Source organism: Sciurus carolinensis, chromosome 3 (genome assembly GCF_902686445.1).
Source record: "Sciurus carolinensis chromosome 3, mSciCar1.2, whole genome shotgun sequence".
NCBI classification, from domain to species: Eukaryota; Metazoa; Chordata; class Mammalia; order Rodentia; family Sciuridae; genus Sciurus; species Sciurus carolinensis.
In genome coordinates this window covers 18356431-18382327 of record NC_062215.1, presented here as the reverse complement: position 1 = coordinate 18382327, position 25897 = coordinate 18356431, and the positions used below count along the sequence as shown (strand labels likewise).

General features: G+C 58.0%; 1 protein-coding gene across 6 annotated transcripts; it reads left to right on the top strand.

The window, feature by feature from the left end:
- Adam11 (ADAM metallopeptidase domain 11) lies at positions 1–20552 on the top strand. Of its 6 annotated transcripts, XM_047546425.1 has the most exons (27): positions 1–207; positions 660–832; positions 9670–9746; positions 9927–9993; positions 10972–11057; positions 11138–11213; positions 11618–11684; positions 11752–11819; positions 12146–12220; positions 12300–12371; positions 12537–12703; positions 13199–13283; positions 13397–13487; positions 13621–13672; positions 14156–14255; positions 14338–14409; positions 14529–14621; positions 15008–15088; positions 15619–15669; positions 15775–15838; positions 16005–16104; positions 16266–16385; positions 16478–16646; positions 16734–16848; positions 16934–17024; positions 17978–17995; positions 18473–18629. In XM_047546425.1, the coding sequence occupies exons 1-27, from the start codon at positions 141–143 to the stop codon at positions 18486–18488; spliced, it is 2313 nt and encodes a 770-aa protein (XP_047402381.1). In that variant the 5' UTR covers positions 1–140; the 3' UTR covers positions 18489–18629. The 6 variants fall into 6 exon arrangements, with proteins under 6 accessions (XP_047402381.1, XP_047402379.1, XP_047402378.1 ...); XM_047546423.1 differs by lacking the exon at positions 16934–17024 and having other exon boundaries at positions 18473–20552; XM_047546422.1 differs by lacking the exon at positions 16934–17024 and having other exon boundaries at positions 17978–18234; positions 18473–18892.
- Positions 20553–25897: the final 5345 nt, after the last annotated feature.

Below are 25897 nucleotides of genomic sequence, written 5' to 3'. Positions count from 1 at the left end.
CCCCCGCCCTGCGGACCCCCGCCGCCCGCTCGCGCCCCCGCCCGCCGGCCGCCGGCACCTCCCGCCCCCGGCCCGCCTCCCGCCCTCCGCCGCGCCGCTGGCAGCCGCAGCCCCCGGAGCCCGAGGATTATGAGCGAACCATGAGGCGGCTGCGGCGCCGGGCGATCGCGGCTCTGCTGCTGCTGCTGCCGCTGCTCCCCGCGCCGGGTAAGTGACCCCAACCCTGCCGGGTACCCCCGCCCGGCCCCCGCCCCCGACTTTGCAGTGGTTTCTGCTGCAGCCACATCTCCTGCAGTGCTCCGGGTGACAGCCGATCCAGAGCGCGGGAGGGTGGGGAGCGGGAGAGGAGGGAAGGTGCGTCCACCCACCTGTCCCGATCTGGCCGGCCTCACCGCGGCCATTCCCCTGCCGCTGGCCGGCCGACTCTGCAGGTCTCTGCAGGTTTGGGGGGGGGGGCAGTCGTGACGGTTGGTCAGGATGGAGCTCCTGGTCCCCTCCCCTTGGGGCTCTTCCCCTGCAGAGTAGCCAGATCCTCCCACCCGATCTCACCAGGGCTTTAAGGGCCACACCAGATTGGGGGCAAGGGTGTACCCACCCCGTTCCCAAGTCTCCTGCCCCGTGGAGGGCATCTGCCTGCAGCTATGGCCTTGTCTCTTCAGGTCTTGGGGCCCAGGATCCTGTAGGAGCTCTGCGCTGGAGGGGCTCACCCCAGGGAGCTGTAGAAGCACCCGAGGTCACAGAGCCCAGCCGTCTGGTAGGGGAGAGCTCCGGGGGAGAGGTCCGAAAGCAGCAACTGGATACCAGGGTCCGCCAGGAGCCCCCTGGGGGCCCGGTGAGTGGGGCTGGTGGTGAGGGAAGGGGGCTGAAGCAGGCCTCAGAACCCAAGGGAGGCAGCTGGGTAGCCTGGTCTTGAGCGCCACCTCAGCAGCTGACCCCTGCAGCTTCCCCTTCTGTACAATGGGCTGTCGCTGTGCTGGAACCTACCAGTGGGGAGCACTGGGCCTGCCCAGCTCCTGGTCCCCTTCTAACATTGTGGAGACCCCCTGCCATCAGCGCTCAGGGACACTGGCTCACCCAGGCCTCAGTTCTGCCGTGGGCCAGCCTTCCGCCAGCACCCCCTCCCTGCCCCATCTAGCGGTTCTGCTTAAAATGGGGCAGAGCAGTGGGGCCAGGGAGAAGCTGCTCAGTGCCCAGCTGGGGACTCTGACTCCCAGGTGCTTGCTGGGCTTTCTTAGAACAACTTAGTATTTGCTCCTGCCTCAGTTTCCCGCTGTGCACAGACAAGCTTGTTCTGCTTTCCTGTCCTGGCTGAAGGTGGGGCTTTGGAAAATGGTTGGAGGACCTAAGCTCAGCCACCAATACCAGCTCTACCTGCCCCCTGTCCCTTTCAGCTGCCAGGCCCTTCCTGCCTCCCAGAGGAAGGTTAGGAATGAAAGAGATTAATTGCAATTAATAATTAATTAATATCATGTGAATAATAATCATCCAGATGGAATATTCATTCGGCATGCCTCAGCTCTCCAGGACCTTGCTGCTGAAAGTTAGCCAGGCCAGTGGGGGTGCAGAGGGCTGGATGGTGAAGGCCCAGCAGAAACGGGGGTGACCGGGAGAGACTCAGAGGAAGGGCACAACAAAGTCTGGGAAGTTTTGGCAGCTGCGAGTGGTGGGAGGTAAACTGGGCTGGGCAGAGGGAGGAAGGAGGGAAACGGAGGCTAACATTACAGACATCTGTCAGACTGGCATCTGGCCCTGCCTAATGTACTTGGTTAAAAGCCCTTAAGGGGGAGGGGGTGTGGGGTGGTGCAGGGTGGGGAGTACTGCGAAATGGAGTGGAGCAGGAAGGGAACATGCATAATAGATGCACCACCACTCAGGGCAGTGGTGGGGACCGGGAGAGGAGGGGGCTGATGGTCCTGAGCTGGCGGCTGAGCCAGGGGAGAGACCAGCTTCGGCGGCGCCGGCCCAGGCTCCCCGGGAGCAGGTGGAGTGGCATAAGGATGGTCCTCACAACCAGGATGCGGTGTCCCGGCTGCAGTTTGGTCTAGTCTGGCTTTTCTGCGAACTGCGCACCCCACGGCTGTCTTGGTAGGGCCTTGGTGACCCTGCCTGATGGCAGGGACTCTGGTTTGTACAGGTTGGGGAAAAAGTGATGCCACCTGGGGTCAGGGGGCAGAGATGAGGGGAGTCACAGAGCCTGGTAGGAATGAAAGTGGGGAATCCACGTGGGAGGCGGCTTCTTCAGCCTGGTCCTTTTTGGAGATGGGAAGAGGTGTGGGCAGAGGCGCCTGTGGCCATGAGGGAGATCAGGATGGTGCAGAGGCACTGGATGGGTGGGGTGTCTCCTTGGGTGTTGTTCTGCTGGGTGAGTGGGTGGCATGTGTGCCTGGGTGGCAGATACATGAGTGACCAAGTCTGAATACACCTCAGAGGTGTCTGAGGGGCAGGGTGGAAGTGGAGAGTCCTGTGGGTCGGTGGGCAGTAGTGTCTCCAGCAGGGGTCTCTCTGGAACTGAGACTTCCCTGGTGTCGCCTCCACAGGACTTACTTAGGGCCCTGCCTTATCCCTGCCTCATTTCCCTTCAAGAGGGCTGCCAAGGCTGTGGCTTCTCTGGGCCAGGCCTTCTGCTGAGCTTCGTATGCACATCATTTAAGTCTGCAGCTCTCGGAGCCAGGTAACTTCTGTCTGCTCCATTTTGCAGATGAACAGACTCAGGCTCAGAGAGGTTAAGTAACTTACCCCAAGTCAACCAGATCTTAGGTAGTGGAGCTGGGGTCATTTTCTCTAAGACTAGGGCTCCTACACTGCCTCCGGGGCTCTCTGGATTTGGGTCAAGGAGCACTTCCCCAACCCCACTGAGAGCAAGAAGGATGGAAGAAGGTCAGAGGAGACAAAATGACCTGTCTAGGTTTTCCCCTGACCTTCAACCTCCCATCTGGCCATCTGTCCTCAGGGTTGAGGCGCTTCTGACCCCCGAACTTCAGGGACTCAGGGTGGAGTCAGGACAGCCTTGAGCCCAAGCCCAGCAGGAAGCTCCTACGTCTACGCTACTTGGTTTTTGTCCCGAGTTGTTACCCTGGTGTGGACTTCCAGTTGAGCAGTGTTGAGTCAGCAGCGAGATCTCTGGCCATGTGGGCAGCTGGGGGCACGTGCTGCCTGGCCGGCTGGGTGGGGAACCTTGGGCACTGACCTGCCCTGGTGTTGGGCTGGTCAGCTCACCTTTCTGAGCCCCAGATGGATGAAGAGATCATAAGTCTCGGCTTCTCTTACCACCAGGAGGCGGCTATGGGAAAGGACTTGGTTGCTGGGGATCCCTGGCTTGGCAGGGTTGGGCATGGGACTGGCACAGGGGAAAGGGAAGGTGACCAGGAAAGAATTAGATGGTAGAGAGATCACAATTTGCCAGTCCCTTAGGGCAGGTACACTTGTGCCTTTACACGTATGACTTTATTTAATTCTCATGCCAATTCCAGGAGGTGGGACCATATTCCCATTTCACAGATGGGGAAAACAGGCAAAGAGAGGGGATGTAACTCTCAGGTCACATCAGTAGCTGAGTCAAGATTGATATCCACCCAGCAGCTCGGGAGACTGAGGCAAGAGGATTGTGAGTTCAAAGCCAGCCTCATCAAAAGCAAGGTGCTAAGCAACTCAGTGAGACCCTAAATAAAATATAAAATAGGGCTGGGGATGTGGCTCAGTGAACAAGTGTCCCTGAGCTCAATTCTCCGGTATCCCCACTCAAAAAAATAAATTAATTAATGAAAGATTGATATTCAGCTGGGTGCAGTGACCCATGCCTATAATCCCAGGGACTTTGGAGGCCCAGGCAGGAGGAAGGCAAGTTTGAGACCAGCCTGGGCAACTTAGTGAGAACCTATTTCAAGATAAAAAGTAAAAAGGGTGCTGGGCCCTGTGGCGCACACCTGTAATCCCAGTGACGCGTGAAGCTGAGGCAGGAGGATTGCAAGTCCAGGACCAACCTCAGCAAATTAGCAAGGTCCTAAGAACTTAGCAAAATAAAATAGAAACATAAAAAAGAGCCGGGGATGTGGTTCAGTGGGGATGTGGCTCAGTGTGACCCTGGGTTCAATCCCGGGACCAAAGAAATTAAATAAATAGATAAATAAAAACAGACTGGGGCTGTAGCTGAGTGGTAGAGCACCCTTGGGTTCAATCCCCAGTATTAAAGAGAGAAAGGGAAAGTGGACCTCAGCCAGTGCCCTGCCCACCTCACTCAGGGCTGTAGAGAAGAGGGACATGAGGGACCCCTTGCCTTCCCTTTGCCCTCAACGCCTCACTTCTGTCCAGTTTGTATGCAGGTTGGACCTGCAACCCAGAGAAGTGGGGGAGCTTCAGAGATGTCTGGTCACAAGCAGGGCGCAGCTAAGGGGTGAGGCAGGAGGATAAGAGGTCCACAGTGTACAGTCAGACTGGTTGTTGACTGCACAAGTCACCCAAGCAAGGGGTAAGAGAGCTGAATGAAGTCCTTGGGCCCAAGAGGCTGCATGTGTCCTGAGGGTCACCTTTCTCTGATTCACACGAAGCTGCTATGAGGGTTATGCCTGGCCATGGGGAAACCCAGAATCCCCTGGAGGGAAGCGAACAGGGTCCTGAGTGGAGGGTCCCAGGCCTGGGAGACAGTGCTCGTGTGAGTCAGCTCAGGCGGGGCCTCATCACTGAGCTGAGCCTGGTGAGAGCTGCCCAGAGCGGCAGTTTACCGGAAATGCTGCCCCAGCAGCCCTGCGCAGGAAGCCTCTCGCTTTCTCGCTGCATAGAGGTGGGGGCAACGGAGTGAGGCGCAGCCCCCACCCAGATGGGTGTCCCAGGCAGCAACCCAGAGTGCCACCCGCTGGTGCCAAGGCTAGGCTGTGGTCTGTGTGGCCAGCGTTGCAGATCTGTCCTGGAGCTTGGGGGCAGGAGGGGACTCCTGGCCAGGGGCTGGTGACTGAAAGCCAGGGCCAGGACCCATTGGACCCAGCTTGTGTCCAGGGGCCACACACTGAGGCCCGCGGGAGGGACTGTGGTCTGAAGGCTGCTCACTGTGGCTTTGGAGCGAGAGAGCCTTAGTGCAGGTCCTGCGCCACCATTTCCAACTGTGTTCTGAGAGGCCGCACGACATTCAGGACCCGCCTTCCTCCTCCGTAAAATGGGGAGGACGACCGTCTCACTCCTAGGGCTGCTGCGGGAACTAGAGATGATGTGAGTCAGGTGTCCAGCCTGGGATCCGGCCAGGGCCATGGCCCACGTCCCCAACATCCCTGAGTGGGCAGGCTTCTGGGTACTGGGTCCTGACCTGAGGGATGGGCGTCAGGAACAGGAGCCGGGGCATTTGGGGGTCAGGTACCGGGTGGGGCTCCGGAGGAGCATCTCAGGTCCTCCCCAGCCAGACTCCAGCCTGTGGGGCTTGACCTCACCCAAGCACCCCTCCTGGCTGCCTAGAGGAACCCAGCTGTCCAGCACCTTTCCCTAGAGGGACTGACCTTGTGAGGAGGTGACTCTGTCTTCCAAAATTTAGGTCGAATCTCATCATCAGAGATGTGTCCGACTGGACTGCTCTCATTGTCTGGGGATCCCCTGGCCCTGTCGATAATAAATAGCTCATGAGCACCTGGGTGGGGACCCTGAGGGGAGTCCCCTGGGCTGTGCATAAGGGCGTCTTCCAGCCGGACACGCCCCCAGGTGGGGCCCCTGCCTCTCTGGCCCCTCCCCCACGTGCAGCCACCCAGCCCATGAGGTGGTGGTGTCTCCAAGCCCAGCTGGCTGCAGGGGATTCCAGAAAGATGTCCTCAGGTGGGGGACACCTCACAGATGCATCCGTTGCCCGGATCTGGAGCCTGACCCTGCCTAAGGGGATCTTTGATTCAGGCACCCAGAGCCCCTTTCAGCTGGAATACTTTATACATCCTCTCTGGTGTATCATTGCTCATCTTCACGATGACAGCACATTGAGCAGGACTGCCACTTCCTCCTCCTGGCAGCCCCCTTTTATGGATGGGGAAACTGAGGCTGAGGATCAAGCATCTCACCCAGGCCTCCTGCTGCTCCCATTCCCTGGGAGTGCTGAGCCCTTGCTCTGAGGGATTAAAGGTGACCCACACGAAACGGTGAATTAGTTAATGAAACAAAGCGAAAACACACCGAGAACTGCATGCAGCTGGCATGGTGTCGTGAACCTATGGTCCCAGCATTCTGGAGGCGAAGGCAGGTGACTCGCTTGAGCCCAGGAGGAGTTCAAGGCCAGCCTGGACAACCTAGTGAGATCCTGGAAAAAAAAAAAAAAGTGTGTATATATATAAACTGTTTGCTTAAAGGCGCAGAGGGCAAGGGCAAGGGGGTGCCGGGGTGCCGAGTCTGGTATAGGTTGAGGGCACAGACTCTGCAGATGAGGGTGGGGAGGCTGTGGGGAAGGAGAGGTGTGTTGGGGGTTCTAGGGGCTGCTGAAGGGCAGAGCCTGCCTGCAGGTTCTAGGGAGCAGGGTCTGCACGCACAAATTCTCTAGGGCGCTTGGGAATCCTAAAGACCTCTGGGCTCCCCTTTCCCAAGGACAGGATTCTGGAGGTCTGAGGCTGAGGCCAGTGTCTGTGGTTCGGGGACAGGGAACTCCAGCAGAATCTCGCCTCTTTCTCTCTACACCCCGAATGTGGTTGGGCCCCACACGCAGCTCAGAGAGAATGAGGTATAGACCCCCTGAAGCAGCTGCCTGGGAAGTGGGGGACCAGTAAAAGGGAGGCCCTGGGAGCAGGTGGATAGTCAGCCCACCAGGTGTCCGTCCTGCCAGCTGCAATCGCTGAGGCAACCTCCAGTCCAAGGGTGAGACTTGGCCCAACACCTCCCCAGACATGACCCTGGGCCTGTCACCTCCAAGTGTCCCTCGCTGAACTTCAGTCCAGCATTTGTAAAATGAGGTCCAGACGGCCTGGGTGGGTGGAGATCTAATGAGCTGGAGCACATGAGGGCGCAGTGGCCAGGGAAGCAAGGGGCAAGTGCAGGGCACAGAGCTGGGCCCTGCCGTGCTGAGTAGCGCTGAGCTGGTTACTGAGGTGGGGGTGTCTGGATGACTGGTGGGACCTCGAGACTGGAAAGCCTCCAGGGACTGGGGGACGATGGAATGAGGCCAGGGACAGGTCAGGGGCATGAGACAGGCCCAGGCCAGGAGACAGTTGGACTTTGATAGAACATGGGCCTGAAAAGCTTGGCTGGTGGGTCAAGGGGCTCTGGCGTCTGAGACGCAGAGGTCCCGGGTCTGAGGGGGCCCTGCCTGATCTAGCTCTTCCTTCAGACACAGGGCAGAACCACGTCCTCCAAACATGCCTGGATGTCTGGTCTCTCTCCTCTTTCTTCCACCACTTTTGGCAGCTCCGTAACCTGCCTCCGACCTGCCTCGGGTCAGGACCAGCCTCCGAGCTGCCTGCACTGTCCCCTGGTCTTCTCTGACCTGAGTCCTGTGGCCTGCTGAGGAAGGGGCACCTACTCCCACAGTTCAGCCTCACAGGCTACAAGAGGTCGGGGCAGAAGGGACTCTGCAGTCTCTGGCACCACACCCCCGTCAGCCTTGGGCGTGCCCCAGAATGGGGACCAGCCCTGGCCTCCAAAGAGAGAGCGGGCCAGCTAGGTTAGTCTGCTGACTTGCCAAGTAAGGAAGGTTCTGTAAGTGCCAGAATCCTCCAGGCCCAGGATGACCTCCCACAACAATGTCAACCTCTCAGCCGCTAAAGTGGCCACATCCTTAACCATTCTTAGTGGGAAAATCTGAAATTCAGAGAAGTTGCTAGATCCCTGCTGCACATCCTGAGAGAATCAAGAAGCCAGGGCCAGCTGCTTCTCTGGGCTGGTGTGGGGAGTCAGTGGGGGACAGGCAGAACAAGCGGGCTCAGTCCTGAGGGGAGGGGAGGGCGGAGATGGTCCAGGAAGGGCTGGGAAGGGGCAGGGAAAGAGCCAGGCCGGGCCCAGAGGGAGGGGAGAGCAAGGAGGCCCCGGGCAGGGCTGGGGAGAAAAGCGGCGACTCCGTGTCCTTGACTTTCTATTTCAAGTCTGATCGATGTTCTAGGGGCACAGAATGGGACTTGGAGCCTTGGTCAGTCTGGGATGGGCAGAGTCAGTGTCCTTGGGGCTCCAAGGTCTGCCTGCCCAGGCTCAGGCCCTTCACCCCACCTTGCTGTCTCTCCCAGGGTTTCCCGCGGACCCTGGTCAACTTCCACCTTTCTTCACCTTCGGGGTGGGTAGGCCCTGGATACCGACTCCCTAGGTTTGACTCCTAGCTCCACCACTTCTTAGCTGTGTGACCGCCGGCAAGTTCACCTGTGCCTCAGTTTCCCCATCAGTCCGGTGGGAATGACAGTAGCATCTGTCCTATAGGGTAGTTGTGAAGATGGAATGATGGTCATGCTTAGAAAAGACTTGGACCCCGCCTGGTGCGTAAGAAGCGCTCGGGGAGGATTAGTCATGGTCAGGTGGTTGAGGCAGCGGGACGAGGCAGCGGGACCAGGCAGCGGGCTATGGAATTTCATGACATCGATGTCAGGGATCCCGTTTTTCCTGCAACCTGCTCCCCTACCATGAGAGCCAGGCAGGAAACAAAAGCTGCCCATCCTCAGGGCAGAGTGCTGTGACCCTCACCTTGGTATCTGGAGCTCGGTTTTCTTCAACAGACAGGCAGAAAGGAGGCTCCGGCTCCTGAATCCTCCAGCCTTTCCTCTGCCTCCAGATCTTTCCTAGGACCTGAGGCCATACACTCCAGTTTGGGCTGGGGCAGGAGCCTCCAGACACATCCCTAGGGTGACTGTGACTCAGGGCCCACGAAGGCTGACACCCCTGGGCTTAGGCTCTCCTGCTCTTCTTCTCTTGGAGTGACTTTCCCTCCAGGATCTGAAGCCTCCTAACCCTCACAGCAGCCGGTGCCCAGGCCCGGGAGGGCAGCCATCTTGCTCAGGCCTGGTACGTTGCCATGGCAACCTGGAGCCTCCCAGCCCCACAGCCTAGGCCCCTCTGAAAAATTTATCAGGAAAACTTCCGTGTTTAAAAATTAACCATGGGATTGAAATATTAAAGATGAGCTGCTTTGGGCAAGGCAGAGGGCAATGGATTTGGGGATAGAGGAGCCAAGTCCTCACCTCCTGCCAGAATGGCACCTGCTCCTTGCCCAGCATCCGGGCACAGTGATCAGCTCCTAGCACTCCGCCCAGGTCTGCACAGTCCAAACCTTCCCGTGTGAACTGGGGCTGGGGCAGGACGCAAAGGGCCTGCTTCCCTCTTCCCTTTTCCTGCTTGTCCCTCCACGAGGACTCTTCTCCCTTTCCATGTTGCTTCTGGGGACCTTCCCTCTATTCCACCTGAGGTTGGGGTGGCCCTACCAACAGCAGGGAGCACCCCGGATGAGGCCATGGGCAGGCTGAGTGACTCCTACCCGCCGTCCCTGCTGCTCCAGGAGACTGACCCCAGGAGTTCAGCCCAGAGGTGAGGGTGGGGCTGGCCATGCCCAGGGACGAGCACGCTGCCCCCCAGGAAGGCATCAGGGTCTTGGAGGAAGAGGAGTTTGAGCAAAGCATCTTCCCAAAGAGGGGTCCCCTCAGATGCCGGGGCCAGGCCGCCCCCCAGGCTCCCTCCCCGGGCTCCTGACTCCTGCCTCCCGGCCTCCTCGGGCTGACTCTTCTTTGCCCTTCCCCACACCAGCCTGTCCATCTGGCCCAGGTGAGTTTCGTCATCCCAGCCTTCAACTCCAACTTCACCCTGGACCTGGAGCTGAACCAGTGAGTGTGGCCTTGATCCCAGGAGGACGGGCAGCGGGCGGGTGGGCAGCACGTGCCTGGGCGGGGATGCTTGTGCCAGGCGGAGGGCGGCGCGGGATCCTGAGCTGGGCTAGGCCCCAAGCCTGACCCCACCTCACCAACGACCTCCTCCTTCCTTCTGCCATCTGTCTGCTGTTTCAGTCACCTCCTCTCCTCGCAATACGTAGAGCGCCACTTCAGCAGGGAGGGGACAACCCAGCACAGCACTGTGAGTGCCTTTGGGAGGTAACGGGGAGGTGGGGTAACTGTTTCCGAGGGCAAAGGTGCAGGACAGGGCTTGTGGCGTAGCTCCGTGGTAAAGTGCTTGCCTGGTGTGCACGAGGCCCTGGGTTCAGTCCCCAGCACTGGAAAAGAGAAAGATGGAGGGACAGGTGGCTGGTGGAAGGGAGGTCAGGGGATACTCAGGAGGCCCGACCCCTCGAGATCCCTACCTTGTGTGGGGTATACAGGGGCCCTCATTGGGCCCTGCTAGCTACGTCCCTAGACTCTCCTGGGAGCAGGCAGTGGAGGAACGCCCCCTCTTGCCCTGGGATTCCCAGCTGCCTGCCACACCAGGGTCCCAGCCCTGGAGGCCCTGGAGCCTGAACAAAGATGAATGAGGATCTAAAAATAGCCTGCCCCCACCCCCCAGCCTTTTCAGTAACTGGAGCACAAGTAATTCTGCAGGAAGCGGAGTTGGGGGAGGGGGGTGCTGCTGGTCCCCTGACCCATGAGCCTGGCCAGGAGAACCCATGCTGCTTACAGTTCCTCAGCCACAGACCACACATCCAGGTGTGGGCCATAGAGTCAGTGTGCAAGGAGTGTGTGGGTTGGGGTGAGTCCATAGCAGTCATCCGATTAAATGAGATAATATATGGTTAGTGCTTAGAAGAGGGTCTCACACACAGCAGGTGCTATATAAATATTAGATATTATTCTCAAAGGAGTCTGTGATCAACAAATGGCTAAGAACCACTGCTGTGGTCTAACGTCCTCATTTTATAGGGGAGGTGAACTTGGCACAGAGAGGGTTAGGAATTAGCCAGTTAGGACCACCAGCAGCATAGAACCAGACTCCAGAGCCCCAGGTATACCTGGGACTCCAGTCACCTGCACACAGGGCAGCTTTCTGTGCTCCCCCACCATCCTGCTGCCCCAGTGCCAGGGTGGGGTATGCATTCTGCTGACTGTCCTGTTTCTCCCCCAGGGGGCTGGAGACCACTGCTACTACCAGGGAAAACTGCGGGGCAACCCACAATCCTTTGCGGCCATCTCCACCTGCCGGGGGCTGCAGTGAGTACTGGGAGGGCTGGTAGCAGGGAGCGCCTCCTGCCCAGCTGGGATGGTGGGCATCTGTGCCTCTCTCTCCACAGTGGGGTCTTCTCTGATGGGAACTTGACTTACATCGTGGAACCCCAAGAGATGGCCGGGCCTTGGGGAGCCCCCCAGGTAAGCCCTGCACAGACCCTCACCACCCCTTCTGATGGCCATGCCGTGATCGTCCCCACAGCTGTCTCGGCTTCCTCCTCCTCCCTCAGTAACCTCAGACTCACTGCCCTCCTCAGTGACCTCAGCTCTGGTTCCCTTGCCCTGTGTCCCCAGCTCCAATGTCCCCTCTGTCCCCCAAGTGACCTCCAGTTGGGCTCCAGTGTCCTTTGCCCCATGTCTCTCAGGGCATCCCCAGGTCTTGACCCTGGAATCTGAGCATCTGGGAGATCAGATCCGATAGGGGAGCTCTGGCCAGTTCTGGGTCACTCTAGGTTGGCATGAGGGGAAGGGCTGGAGCTGTCCCCCCAACTGGGCCCAGAGCATACCTGGTTGGCTCCCCAAGAACTAATCCCCCCTCATTGCAGGGACCCCTTCCCCACCTCATTTACCGGACCCCTCTCCTCCCAGCCCCCCTCGGATGCAGGGAACCAGGTAAGGGAGGGAAAGTGGGGCTGGGGGGCGGGCGGGCCGTGCCCCCCTCACCTGCCCCTCCCCACAGGCTGCCTGTTTGCTGCCCCTGCCCATTCTGCTCCTCCCAACCGGTCAAGGCTAAGAAGGAAAAGGCAGGTACGGGGCCCGCTCAGACCTCGGGCTGCAGAGATATCAGGCTGTGGTCCAGGGCAGGAACTCCCACCTATGGCCAGGGAGCTGTCTCTGGGAAGAGTCCCCAGCTCCTCCCTAACCCTGATGTCCACACAGGTCCCCATCTCGGGCAAGCAAAGGCTGTGGGCCCTCTGTCCCCATTCCCAGGCTGGGGAGGGATGGGATGCTCTACAGTGGAGGCTGGTACTGTCCCTAGCTGCAGCCCAGACACCCCACATACAGAGTCTGCCATGGCTTGGCCAGGAGGCCAGATGTGGAGGGACTGATTCCAAGTGCCCACCCACCCCCAGGTCCGCAGGGGCCACCCCACAGTGCACAGTGAGACCAAGTACGTGGAGCTGATTGTGATCAATGACCACCAGCTGGTAAGTTCCCAAACCAGGGATGACACCCGGAGGAGGGGCCGGGAAGGAGCCTCACTCCCTCTTCCCTCCTCTTTTGCAGTTCGAGCAGATGCGACAGTCGGTGGTCCTCACCAGCAACTTTGCCAAGTCCGTGGTGAACCTGGCGGATGTGGTGAGCCCTTCCTCTGTCTTCTCCACACTCCTCCCCCCATCCAGGGGACGTTCAGCCTCTGACCCCGGCTTCCTGGAGGGACAGATTGAGGCCCTCCTCCGGCCCTGTCCCCCCACTACCACTCCCACCGTTCAGCCCCCCTCATCTTCTTCCCTCTGGGACCAGATATACAAGGAGCAGCTCAACACCCGAATTGTGCTGGTTGCCATGGAAACATGGGCAGATGGGGACAAGATCCAGGTGCAGGATGACCTCCTGGAAACCCTGGCCCGGCTCATGGTCTACCGGCGGGAGGGTTTGCCTGAGCCCAGTGATGCCACCCACCTCTTCTCGTGAGTCCCTCACCCCGTGCACCCGACCTGGGCTGGTTCTGTGGTGCTTAGGGTTCTTAACACCTGCCTGTGTGGGTGCTGTCCTCGGAGTCTGGGGAGTCTGAGGGCCAGGCTCACCTTGCCCTCGCCACCTGCCCAGCCACATGCAACTGGCTGGGTATCCCCTGCATCTAAGGCTGGGCCTTAGATAGTCCTGGGGGGTCTTCATATGCCTCTACCTCCCCATAGTCCTCTGTCCCTTTCAGACAGTCCCATTATCCCTTCTTCAGAGACCCAGTACCCTGATGGGGGGAAGCTAATTACAGGACCTTGCAACTAGAGGTGATCTAATAGGAGACTCTTACTTGACTTTCAGGCAAATGAGACCAAAGAGGAGAGGGGCTTGCCTGCCTCCCCAAGGAAGGACTGTAGTGTCAGGGTCCCCCAGGCCGCCTCACACCCCAGGGAGCCACATAGGGAAGCCAGGACATCACCCTGACAACCCTTTCCTTCCAGGGGCAGGACCTTCCAGAGCACCAGCAGTGGTGCAGCCTACGTGGGGGGCATCTGCTCCCTGTCCCGGGGTGGGGGTGTGAACGAGGTGAGCAGGGAGGGGCCTGGTGGGTGGGGCTGTGGGAGAGGGGGTGCGAAGGCGCAGGGTGCCTGTTGGGAGGATGGAGATATCTTTGTGCTCCATCTTCCCCCCCCCCCTAGTATGGCAACATGGGGGCCATGGCGGTGACCCTGGCCCAGACGCTGGGGCAGAACCTGGGCATGATGTGGAACAAACACAGGAGCTCAGCAGGTATCAACTCTTAACACCAAGTGATCCCACAGCCAGCTTCGCCCCACTCCCAGCATTTCTAGAAGTAAAGAGGGTGTAAGTGGGAGGGGGTGGTCTTCCGCCCTCCCTCATATCCTCCCGGCTCACCTCTCAGGGGACTGCAAGTGTCCAGACATCTGGCTGGGCTGCATCATGGAGGATACTGGGTGAGTTCTTGGGGATGAACTGGGAGAGGGTCTTAAGGGGAATCCTGGAGTAAGCACTGGATATAATCTGGACCCCAAAAGCCCAGCTCACGGAACCACTTGGGATTCCAAGACGCCCAGTTCACTGCGAACACTACTCGGAAGACGCAGATTCCCCCCGCTGGGACACCAAAATTAGCCAGACTGTAGTGCACGCGTTCGCCACTGGGCGCCGCCCGAGTGTCGTGTGGAAGCTCTGTCCCTCCTGAGCCTTCCAACCTTGCGCTCGCAGAATCCTGAGATTTCGCAGAGCTGGCGCGAGCCAAGTCCTCCACTCATTCCTTGATGGGCAGGCGGGAGGACTGTAGTGCATTCCAGGGCAGATCCTTAACCGCTCCTCGATGGTGACCGAGACCTCGGTGTGCCGGCTCCTCAGATTTGACAAGGGAGAGAAGGCAGGCTGGGGGGATCATTCAGCCGCACGGTCCCCTCACCCTCGCCCAGGTTCTACCTGCCCCGCAAGTTCTCGCGCTGCAGCATCGATGAGTACAACCAGTTTCTGCAGGAGGGCGGCGGGAGCTGCCTCTTCAACAAGCCCCTCAAGGTACCAGCCCCGGGGCGGGGAACGGGGGAGTCTGGCTTGGGCAAGTTCCCGGCCAGACTCCCGACACCCCCTCCCGGTCCAGCTTCTGGACCCCCCCGAGTGCGGAAACGGCTTCGTGGAGGCGGGGGAGGAATGTGACTGCGGCTCGGTGCAGGTGAGTGGCCCATGCGTGCGCCAGATGGGACCAGGGAGACGGGGTGGGCGCGAGGAGGAGTCGAAGTGGGGAGGATAAGGGCTTGCCCGCTTCCCTCCGCTACTCTTCGCGACCCGCAGGAATGCAACCGAGCGGGTGGCAACTGCTGCAAGAAATGCACCCTGACTCACGATGCTATGTGCAGCGACGGGCTCTGCTGTCGCCGCTGCAAGGTGAGGAGGACCAATCGGGGTGGGGCCGGGACGGTGGAGGGACCATTGGACGCCTTCAGCTAAGAGGCGGCAGGGACTGGGGGTGTGGTTCCGTATGTAGTTCAGTGGTCATGAGGTCTGGGACACACACACACGCGCGCGCGAGTTAGGGGGCGGAGCTGTTGAGGGCGGGGTCCAAATATGGGCGGGACTAGGCGCGAAAGAAGCGCCAATGAACGATTGGGGGCGGGGCGTTTGGCCACCGCGGACTTAAAAGCCTGGCTCTGAGGTGTGGGATGGAGTGAGGGGTGAGGGCAGGGAAATAGGGACCCGCGGGGAAGAGGGTGCGGCCCCCGGAGAGGACGGCGCGGAGGTGTCTATAGCTCGGATATGCATCCCTTCCCTAGTACGAGCCGCGAGGTGTCTCCTGCCGAGAGGCGGTGAACGAATGCGACATCGCAGAGACCTGCACTGGGGACTCAAGCCAGGTCTGCCCAGCCAAGTCGTCCTGCAGAGTCCGGGGCAAGACAACCCCTGCCCCTATCGGTTTGGCTCAGTGACAGTTCTCCGCGCCCCTTCGCTTCGCAGCTGGCGACACTAGCCGCTCATCAGCTCATTTCCTTATCAGAGAAAGGGGTTCTTCATGCCTCCTGGCTTTGTTCCTTCAATCAGTAAACCAGCATTTACAGTCTGGCTGGTATTTCCAGCGCCTGGCACAGAACCTAGTGTATGCTAGGGATCAGAGTGGATAATAATATTGGTTAACATCTATTAAGTGGTAATTATGTGCTAAGCATTTTTTTCTCCCAGTCCTCAGAGATGGGTGGGTGTAGGAGACTGAGGGAGACTGGAGAAGCCAGGGGACTTTTGAATCCACATGGTTAAATCCAGAGCCAGACAGAGCCCTTGTCCTTAAGGTGCAAGAACCCTGTAACATGAGCCCCACCCCCAGTGGGGGGCATCTGGCAAGCCTATATTCCTCCCTGGGGTGTCTGCTCAGTCAGCCCTCTCTCCACAGTGTCCCCCTAACTTGCACAAGCTGGATGGTTACTACTGTGATCATGAGCAGGTATGAGGGGAGGGGGCTCCTTCTGTTCTTGGCTCAATGCAATCTCTTGTCTCCACCTGATTCCCCCAGTGTCTCCATCCCTTGTCTTGTTTGCTGCTCCCTCAGGGTCGCTGCTATGGAGGTCGCTGCAAAACTCGGGACCGACAGTGCCAGGCCCTTTGGGGCCATGGTAAGTCTGGCTGAGTGTGGAAGAGGGGACTCTGGAGGACCCAGAACTGAGAGGCTCCCCAGGATCTCAGGGAGCCAACTGGCCTGGAAATCAGACCAGAGCGTGGGAGGTACAGGCCTGAGGTCCTGGGGTAGATGGGGTGACACCTGGCATCATCTTCCTCCAGTGGCTGCTGATCGCTTCTGCTATGAGAAACTGAATGTGGAGGGGACAGAGCGTGGGAACTGTGGGCGCAAGGGGTCAGGCTGGGTCCAGTGCAATAAGCAGTGAGTAGTCAAGGCACCTACTGAGCCTCCCCCGCTCTGGGAGGGAGGCAATATTCAGGTTCTCCAAGGAGGAGCCTGAGGCCCAGCGAAAAGGGCAGAACAGAGTTCAGTAGTTGCTCTGGAACCAAACTTGGGCTCACTGTCTCCACCTGCCCCAACAGGGATGTGCTCTGTGGCTTCCTCCTCTGCGTCAACATCTCTGGAGCACCTCGGCTAGGGGACCTAGGGGGAGACATCAGCAGTGTTACCTTCTACCACCAGGGCAAGGAGCTGGACTGCAGGTGCTGGTTGGGCCCATGGCTGGGGAAGGGGAGGTGGCGGCTCTGATGGGGGATAGGGCACAGGGACTGAAGCTAGCTGTATCATCTCCCAGGGGAGGTCATGTGCAGCTGGCTGATGGCTCAGACCTGAGCTATGTGGAGGATGGCACGGCCTGTGGGCCCAACATGTTGTGCCTGGACCACCGCTGCCTGCCAGCCTCTGCCTTCAACTTCAGCACCTGCCCAGGCAGTGGGGAGCGCCGGATCTGTTCCCATCACGGGGTGGGTGCCCTGAGGTCGGGGATGGTGGGAGATGCTTACACGAGGGGACACATCTGCTCACCTCTGCCGGCCCCACCCCACCTCTAGGTCTGCAGTAACGAAGGGAAGTGCATCTGTCAGCCCGACTGGACAGGCAAAGACTGCAGTATCCACAACCCCCTGCCCACATCCCCACCCACCGGGGAGACAGAGAGATACAAAGGTGAGGCTGGAGCTGGCCAGGGAGGGTCTGTCTTTCCCATTCTCCATGCCTGTCCCTGCCAACCGAGCCCTGCCCTCCTCCCCAGGTCCCAGCGGCACCAACATCATCATTGGCTCCATCGCCGGGGCTGTCCTGGTTGCAGCCATCGTCCTGGGCGGCACGGGCTGGGGATTTAAGTAAGACACACACACACACACACACACACACACACACACACACACACACACACCCTCCACCCCTGGTGTCCTCAGGGTCAGAACCCAGACTGTTGGAGCGGAGGGACTTCCCTGAGAGGTTACATAAACCAGAGCTCACCCGTCACCAGTTCAAGTCAGCCCACAGGGTCTTGTTCTACCATTTAAAACAATTGCTCACATTTAAAAACCAAGAGATTTCACACTTAACAATCCCAACTGCCAGCCTCTCGGAAAAATGTGAAGGTTGGCTGGGAATGGTGGTGCATGTTTGTAATCCCAGTGACTCAGGAGGCTAAGACAGGAGGATCTCAAGTTTGAGGCCAGCCTCAGCCACTGAGCAAGACCCTGTCTCAAAATTTAAAAAAAAAAAAAATGGGAGTGGTGGTACTAGAGATGTAGCTCAGTGGTAGGACACCCCTGGCTCACTCCCCAATACTATAATACATATATTATATATATACTACATATATTATATATATGTGTATATATATATACTACATATATTATATATATGTGTATATATATGTATGTGTAGTATATATATAACATATAATAATATATGTATGTATGTATGTTGGGCCGCAGTGTGCCTCAGCACAGCCAGGGTGGAGCCTTGCAAGGCCTGCCTGTGCCAGGATGTGTATCCCCTTGTCCCTAGTCCCCACTCAAACTAACAGCTCCTTGGGCATCTAAGTTTGGGGTCCCCTCAATATACCCTGAAGCCTAGGGTCAAATGGTGAGTTCAGGTACCCATCTTTGGTAGATCTCGGTATTGCTCCCTGGCCCTGGCCCTAGTTGCCCAGGTCTTGGAGACCCAGGCCCCTCTCTGGGTCAGGGAGCCTCACAGGAGCTGGAAGGCCCCTCCCTGCAGACGAGGGGAAGGTCAGACTCTTCTTTTCCTCTCTCTCTCTGTCTTGCCTTGGCTCCTGAAGAAACATCCGCAGAGGAAGGTACGACCCGACCCAGCAGGGGGCAGTGTGACGCCGGCCACGTCATCCCTCCCGCTGTCCTTGTCTCCTCCATCTCATTCGTGCCCTGGCATTCTGTTGACGGGGAGCTGGGGGCCGATTCCCCCAGCCCTGCTGCGGCCTGGGATGAAAGTTCTCAGCCTGCCCCGCCCCTTCCTCTCGCCCACCCGTCCTCTGGTCCATCTTCTGCTGCCCTTCCTATGGGCCCACCACCTGGCCAGGTGGGCCCTGGAGCTGCGCCCCCAGAAACCCTAGTTCCCTGGGAAGGGGTCCTCCTTTTGCGTCCCATCTGTTTTGTCTTCCATGTCACCGCTGTCTGACCTCCCACCAGACCCCCTCCTGGCCAGCCTGTGACTTGCTGCCTCCAGGGCCCAGCACTGACTCCCCAGGCCCCAGCTGGAGGGCTCTCCCTCTGGGCCCTGCCTCATACCCTCCCCTGATGCCCCCTCTCCGTTCCAGGTCCGGAGGGGCCTAAGCGCCACCCGCCTCCCTCCGAGCCTGGCACCCACCGTCTCGGCCCTGAACCACGAGGCTGCCCCCACCCAGCCACAGAGGGAGGCACCGTGCAAATGTCTTCCAGGTCCAAACCCTTCAACTCCTGGCTCCCCAGGGGCTTGGAGGGGGGGCTGTGGCCCTGCCCTTCGTACCACCAGGGTGGACCAGGCCTGGAGGGCATTTCCTTCACGGTCCCACCCCACCTCATGCGGCTTTGGCCTTGCACACCAACTCTCCCTGTGAATGTAGCTCCCATCATCACAGATCGCCACGGCTCAAGTGGGGGCCTGGGGTGGTGCCCCAGCGGGGGCAGGCAGCCACCAGCGGACACGGCCTGGGATGGCCCCTCTTCAAAACTAGACAGCTGGTACCAGGGACTTAGCTCTCTAGGACCCAGGGGGAGGAGGCTGACAGCCACATTGGTTATTTATTTATTTTTTTTAATTGAATCTTAACTAATGAATGTAAACTTGGGGGTGCTGGGGCCAGGGCAGTTGTAGGGATATTTTGACATTTACAGGAGGGTCTGGAGGAACCGAGGTATGGTCATCCCCAGGCCCTCCCCTGGGATGCTCACACCTGGAATCCTGTCACTGAACCCAGTGGTTGGACATCCCAGCTTGCCCTGCCCCCAACCCCAGCCTTGAGGAGCTCAGAAGTATGCGTGCTGATCTCAAACCAAAGCTGCCTGTCCCGTGCCCAAGGCTAGGTTGTGGGTACGGTGACCACATGTCCCAGATTGTCTTCAATTCCAAAACAACCATCTGGTTCCTGCCTGGACACATGTACTTGTGGGGGCAGGGAATCCAGAAAATATAGTCCCTGAAATAAAATGGCACCTTTCCCTTTCAATAAGGGTGATTCTGGGGCTGACTCAGGGTTTAGGTGCCCCCTGATGGGGCCTGGCAGTCCCAGGCCAGGCCATCTTCCCAGGGAGGGCTCTCTAGGTAGGCAGGGCCAGCGGTGTCCCGGGGCCTGGAGGGGTAGTGCCTATGAGGGATAAGAGAAGATTAGGAAAGGGCAGGTCTCGTGGACGATCCTAGGTTTCTAGAAAAGTTCTCAAGGCCCCATCAAACCCTTTCTACCCCCCTACCCCTTCCAAGGCTGAGTAGTAAGTTTACAGATGTGTCCCCATCTGTTCTCCTCTGACTCCTGCTGTGGCCATGCCTGAGAGCAAGACTAAGGCCTGCAGCTCTCCTCAGCCTCCCTACAAACGGCCTCCCTCATGGCCTCACTTGAGGTGCAGGAGCTCTGGCTCCATGACCCTAAAAGTGATGAGGACAGGCCCACCTTACGGATGAAAGCCACAATAGATGGAGCCTCCCCACCCCAGGATGCCCCACCTAGACTCAGAAGGGGTCTCTGGACACCCCAGGGTCTCTGAGCTGCCTGCTGGTGTCCCTCTTTCTGGGACGTCTTTGAAGAGGAATCAAGGAGGAAATGTCTCCCTATTTATCCAAACCAGCCTCAGGCAAATCCATCTGGGACCCATTGACAGCCTTTTGGGTGACTGGGTGACATCAGCTACAGTGAGGTCCTCAGTACTGCACCCCAGCTGTCTCTGCCCAAGTGAGGGGACCGAGCAGGCTGCCCCTTTGGCTGGTTCCGCTCCACAACCTGAGGCAGGGCAAGGACTGGGCTTTGCACTCTTGCCACGATACCTTGAGGCCTCCATTCCTGGGTGGCACGTGGGCACACGGGTGGCAATGCATCTGGGCACAAGCATGTGGACCCACATCTCTGCACAAGTGTGAATGCCTCCGCACACATGGGCATGTCTGTGTGCTCGGGTGCCTGTGGGGACGGGGACATGGAGAACACAAGGCTTCCTGTGACCAGTCTATCCTGGCTCCCAGCTGTCTGCATCCTCCTGTCCCGCCCTGACGGTGCAGCCTGGAAGTGCCCCCAGGGAAGCGGGGGCTTCTCTGGCCTGGCCTGGACCTGGCTCCCTACGCATTCTGTACATAGGTCATCTGGGGCTGGGGGTGGGGAGGCAGGGCCAGGAATATCAATTAAAGATCACATCCTGGGGCTTCCACGGAGCTCACACCAACCTGTGTTTCTCCTTTCTGTAAATGGCCTTAATGTGTGACATAGGTCCCCTCCGTCCCCTGGGCTCTGCAGGGAGCTTGACTACCAGGGTGCTGAGGGTGGGAAGGGAACCCCCAGGACCACGAGGGGAGGAAGGGGCAAGACTTCCCATTCTCTCCCGTTCTGGTGAGGAAACAGGCCCAGGGTGGAGTCTCGGCCCTCCCTTCCTTGACTGCCCAACAAAGGCACTGCCCTGGCTCTGGCTTCTGCCAAGCAGGGAGTGAAGCAAGTGGGACACAACCTCCCGGTTAAGGCCAACACCAGAGAAGTCTCCCCTGACCTCCAGAGACTCCAGAAAGCTGGACAAGCCCAGTGACCTGTGCCCTAAGGGCGCAGTGCTCTGTTCCCACCTCTACTCTCTCTGCTGAGCTGGGCCTGAGCCCCTCCCCTGGTTAGTGGCCCCAGTATGAGCCCAGAACCTGCTCCCCACCCTACTCTGGCATGGTAGGCTCCTCTGGACCAGGAGGTGCTCTGTCTGGGGAGGAGGGAGGGAAGGACCTACCATGGGAGGGTCCATCTGGCACTGGAAGTCTGGTGCAGTCAGGGAAGAGAAGGGGGCGCAGGCAAAGGAGGGACGGAAGAATAGAGAGGAGATAATGTGGAGAGAGAAAGAAGACAATGCAGCACCAGGCAGGAGCCTGGGGAAGGCAGCTAGGAGGGCCAGGTTCAGGCCTTATTCCCAAACGCAGAACTCCCAGGAGCACCTGAATTCGTATGCAGAGACAGGACATAGGGTCATGTTCAACTTAGACTCCCAGTCCCCACCTACTCCAGCATCTGTCCCCCCTGGACGCAGGGGAACACCTGAGGCATCCCCAGCAGTCTTTCCCATTCCGTGTGCGGGGTGAAGGGACGAGAGTCATTCTCAAACCCAGCAGTCAAGGACCCAGGTCTGGGTGTGCCCTGCTTCCTTGCTCTGGACTGGATTCCCTATTTTTAACTTTTTCCATCGCTCCTGCCTCTCAATGGCTCCATCTCTACGCTTAACCCCTTCTCAGTTCCCAGTCTGCTGTGTCCACTGCTGGCCCCTGAAGGACTGAAAATTATAGCTGCTGGCAGATAGTTGGCAGAGCGGGCACAGGGGTGGTTCAGCAGTCCTGAAAGTTCAGGCAGGGTCACCTGCCACCTCCCAGTCTTGGTGCTGTGTTACCTGCGGGCGCCCACACCTTCTGCCCCTGTCCTGCCTGCCTCGATGCCAGCGCCTCTCCACAACTTGCCAGGAGTAAAGAAATGCCCGTGAGCTGGAATGGAACTTCAGGTCTGTCCCAAACAGATCACCTGAGAGGAGTGACTTTTTTTTGGGACATGTGGTTCCTAAACAATGGGGAATGGGACCAGGAATTTGAAATTTGCCAGGAAGGCCGCTTATTGCAAGAAATACTCGTGTGTTTTTTCCAAAGTAGAAAGTCCTTCTGTTCGATCACAATGCCCAGCTGCCTCTGAGTCCCCCCTGCGCCCACGAATGAGTTAGCACACACCCTTTAGGTATGGATTCCAGTTCCCAGTTGTCTGCTCAGGTTGACACAGGCGCTCACTGCCTTCCCTCTCCCGTTGAAGGTGGCCCGGATGGACAGCGGGGTCAGGAAGCCCTCTCTGCACCTTGCATGTGCTCAGAAAGTCTACCTGTTAAGTGAAAGGGACAATGATACATCCATCATGACTCACGCCTGTGTCTAGCCAGCGCTGTCCCGTAGGATAGAATGTGGCCTCACAGCAAGCTACATGTGAGTTTTAAAATTGTCTAGCAACCTAGTTAAAAAAAAAAAAAAAAAGATAATGCATTTTATTAAATCTAATATATCCACACCATTCTCACTTCAAAATGTAGTCAACCAAGAAGAATTATTGAGACGTTAGGTTGTTTTCTTCTTTCTTTTTTTGCACTAAGTCTGAAATCTGGGATGCATTCACACATTTCAAGTGTTCAGTGGCTACAAGTGGCTATAACTGGTGCTATGGAGTAGCAATACTGAAACCCAGAAGCTTCAAATAAGGACGTAAGAGGAAGCAGACAGGCACAGTGGGACCTGGATCAGGCATAACTGAGGCTGCCTCATCAGAGGTCAGCAGAACCTGAACATACAGTCCTTTCTGGAAGGCAAGAGAGGAGGCAGGATGGGGAATTATAACTAGAGTGAGAGACCTACATTTGCTTTGCCCTGAAAGGGGCTCTGTGCCCTGGGACTTGCTGGAGGTAATATGAGATTTCTACCAACCTTTCCAGAAGGTCAGCGGGAGAGAGAAGCAGCCAACCCTGAGGTTGGGTGCCAAGGAAGACTCCTGAAGACTTCCAGCCAAACCCTCAGAACTCCTGCCTGTGGGCCTGGCTCTCCAAGCCATCTGCTGTCGAAAATAAAACAAGGAGGGTCAGTGCTGGGGCTCGAGCCACTGCTATCATGTCCTCTGAAGGCCTGCCGAGTTCTTACGACCTGGGGACCAGTCCTGGTGACAGTTCCTGAAGAGGGCCTTGGGAGCACTGGAGTTCTTAGAGTGCCTGTCATCATCCCCGAACCTCTGTCCTAGCCCTGGTGAGTCCATGGCACTATGAAGTCATGGACAGTGCCTTCTGCGCAGAGCAGGGACGGTGGCCTTCCACCGGGCCACATGCTGCATTCCAAGTCAGCTCTTAGGACTAAGTGCCACCTGGCTCTGTGGAATGCTGACGGAACACCTCTGATGAGGGAGTTTTAACTGCAAGGAGTCCCTGACAGACTCCTGATTGTCCTCTGTTCCTGTACAGAGCCTGTCACACGATCCATCTGACCACTGATCGAGACCACACTCGACACGCCTCCGGTGAGGGAACAAGGATAGTTCTCATAGGCACTCCTCAGGGGGCTGCTGGCCTCCGGGTCTCAGCCTCCCGACCCCACTGCCTCCCTTAGCAGTGCTGGAGCTGGACTCCGAGGTGCTAACTCTGCTCCTCTCACCCCCTCCAACCCCTCCCGCATGGCTCTGGCCTTCAGCCACCTGAACCCCTGCCCGCTGGGCAGCCTCCAGGTTTCCTGACAAGTGTCTGACCGTCTGCCAATCTCCATTCTCCCCAGGAGCCGTCTGCTTCTTGCTGGCAGCTCTAGTGCCCACTTGGGTTTAAAAATAAACTTGCTATCTGCCTTTCCTCCAGCCTGACCCCTGCAGCCTCTTCCATGTCCAGCCTGATCCTGGTTTATCTGAAAATAAGGTGTCACCCTCATCTCAGAGATCACTGTGAAGACGTGCCAGCCTCTCCACCAAAGGCAGGCCAAAGGATGTTCATCCAGGGGAGCTCTGGTCATGGGGCGACTGTCACTTCTCCAATCAGAGGGTCGCTCCTGGGTGGAGCACTAGCGCACAGGAGTGGAGTGGTGGAGATGGGGCTTTTCCTAGGGGGAAAGAGACCCCCAGGAAGGCTTAGACTGATGTCACTGCAAAACCAGTCCCCAGCCTCAGCTGGGCACACAAGCTGCGGCCCCTGGCTTTGCCCTGGGTGGCTGTCCTCCCTCTTGCCCAGCATTTCATCTCAGCCCCGCTGCTGTCTTCAAACTCCCTCGACCCACTCCTTCTCACCCAGATAACACACACCGTCTCCTCTCCTCTCTCCACTCCCCCCGGTCTGAGGGTCCTCCCCGCTTTATTTTTTATTGTTTTGCCACGCTACAATGGAACCGGGGCCTTGCACTCTAGGCTGGGAGCCCCAGCCCCACCTGCATTCATGCCAGCACTTCCAGGACCTTCCGCCAGGGCCAACCCCTCCCCCTTTACATCGCCCTACCATCTTAGGACATCGCTCTGCCACTCCCCAGTCCTCTCCCCCAGCATCTTCTCCTCCTTTCCATGACCCAAGGTCTTTCCACCCTTAAAAAAAACAAACGAGTCACCAAAGCCAACTGGCCCTGGTGCTTTTAAGCCTCTCCTCGGACTCGCCTGCCCCCACAGCCAGCTGCTTGCTCCCCACCCCTCCAGTCCTGGAAGCAAACGTGGGGGGCGGTCAACTCCAAACCCTCCTGACCCTCTGGCTCTCTGGCTCAAGGCCACAGCCAGCTCCACTTCCAGCCACCGCCCCTCCCGCTCCTGCAGCCTGGCTCTGGCTTACGGCACCCCACTCACCTCTGCCGCTCATTTCCACCTGTCTTTCCTTCTAGGGTGGGACCTGGGGAATTTCTTTGAGTTCCTTGAAAGTTCTCACCCTCGGGCTCTCCTCCCATTTATGACTTCACCCCTCGCCCTTTGACTCCTGCTCATCCATTAGGCCTTAATTACCTGTCACTTGCTCTAGAAAGCCAGCCTGGGACAGGTGCCTTTGCCCTGTGCTCTTGGAGTACTTTCCGTCAGCGCCCTGAGCCTGGGGGGCCCACCTACTCCCCCCACAAGGGGGCACCAGGCCTGCCTCCTGAGGGTCATTGCAGCATGGAATCTGGTACCTGCAGCTCTGGGCTTAATCAGTGTTTGCAGAAAGAGTCAATCAGTGCCACACAAAAACTAAAGCAGGCCGGACGGTGGTGTGTGGGGCTAGAACCACGGGGAAGCACACAGAGGACCTGAAAATCTAGACTGGCGCACAGTGGTTACTCTTTAACTGGGGTTTGATCTGGAATTTGAGTGACTTTGGATGTAGTCACAACACAACCTGAGACATACTCCCTGGTAGGCGCTTAGTGTGGAAACTTCTTTTTCATTACACAATAGAAATGAAAGAATAACCTACCTGTTGCTGCAAATAAAACACTGGAATTATATTCCCAACCTCCACCCCACCATTAGCTCCCCTGTCGGCTTTTTGGATCTGTCAGTGGGCACCTCACGCTTCCAGCACCCCTCCAGGAAACCTTAGAACTCACCACCCCTAGCTGTGGAGCACTGGCTGTGAGCCAACCCAAAAGGCATCTCAGGTGTTACTTGCAAACACCAGATGGGGGGCTCTTGGTGTCCCCACTCCACAGGCAATAAGAGGACGCACCACCTCCAGCTCACCCCTCATGCAGCCGGTACCATTCGCCCGGCGCTGCTGCTTTTATGTAAAGCTCCATGAAGCCACCAAGGGAGTCTGGCTCAAGGGCCGTGTCCTCCCCAGAGCGTCTACACAGGCCCACCTGCCACACTTGTTGGGGAGGATGCTGACATGGCCCAGAGTGGAAAAACAGCTCTGAGATGGAAAAGCACTGCCGCCCCCAAACACTGGCCAGCCACCCCTTCCGAGGACTTTTACGGGTTCATTCCTTTCCCCAGCCATTCGTAACCGTCAAAGCTTTATAGTGTTTACTTACTAAAATTACCTGCCCTGCGTCTCCCCCACTTAAGGGGAAAGAATAAAAGACGTAA

What these genes read in the sequence shown, in the direction of transcription:
- Adam11 (XM_047546422.1), top strand. Translation starts at nt 141, where the DNA reads ATGAGGCGGCTGCGGCGCCGGGCGATCGCGGCTCTGCTGCTGCTGCTG. An exon ending in TCTGCTGTCGCCGCTGCAAG is followed by an intron (nt 14,622 to 15,007) that starts GTGAGGAGGACC and finishes TCCCTTCCCTAG; the next exon opens with TACGAGCCGCGAGGTGTCTC. An exon ending in ACTACTGTGATCATGAGCAG is followed by an intron (nt 15,670 to 15,774) that starts GTATGAGGGGAG and finishes CTGCTCCCTCAG; the next exon opens with GGTCGCTGCTATGGAGGTCG.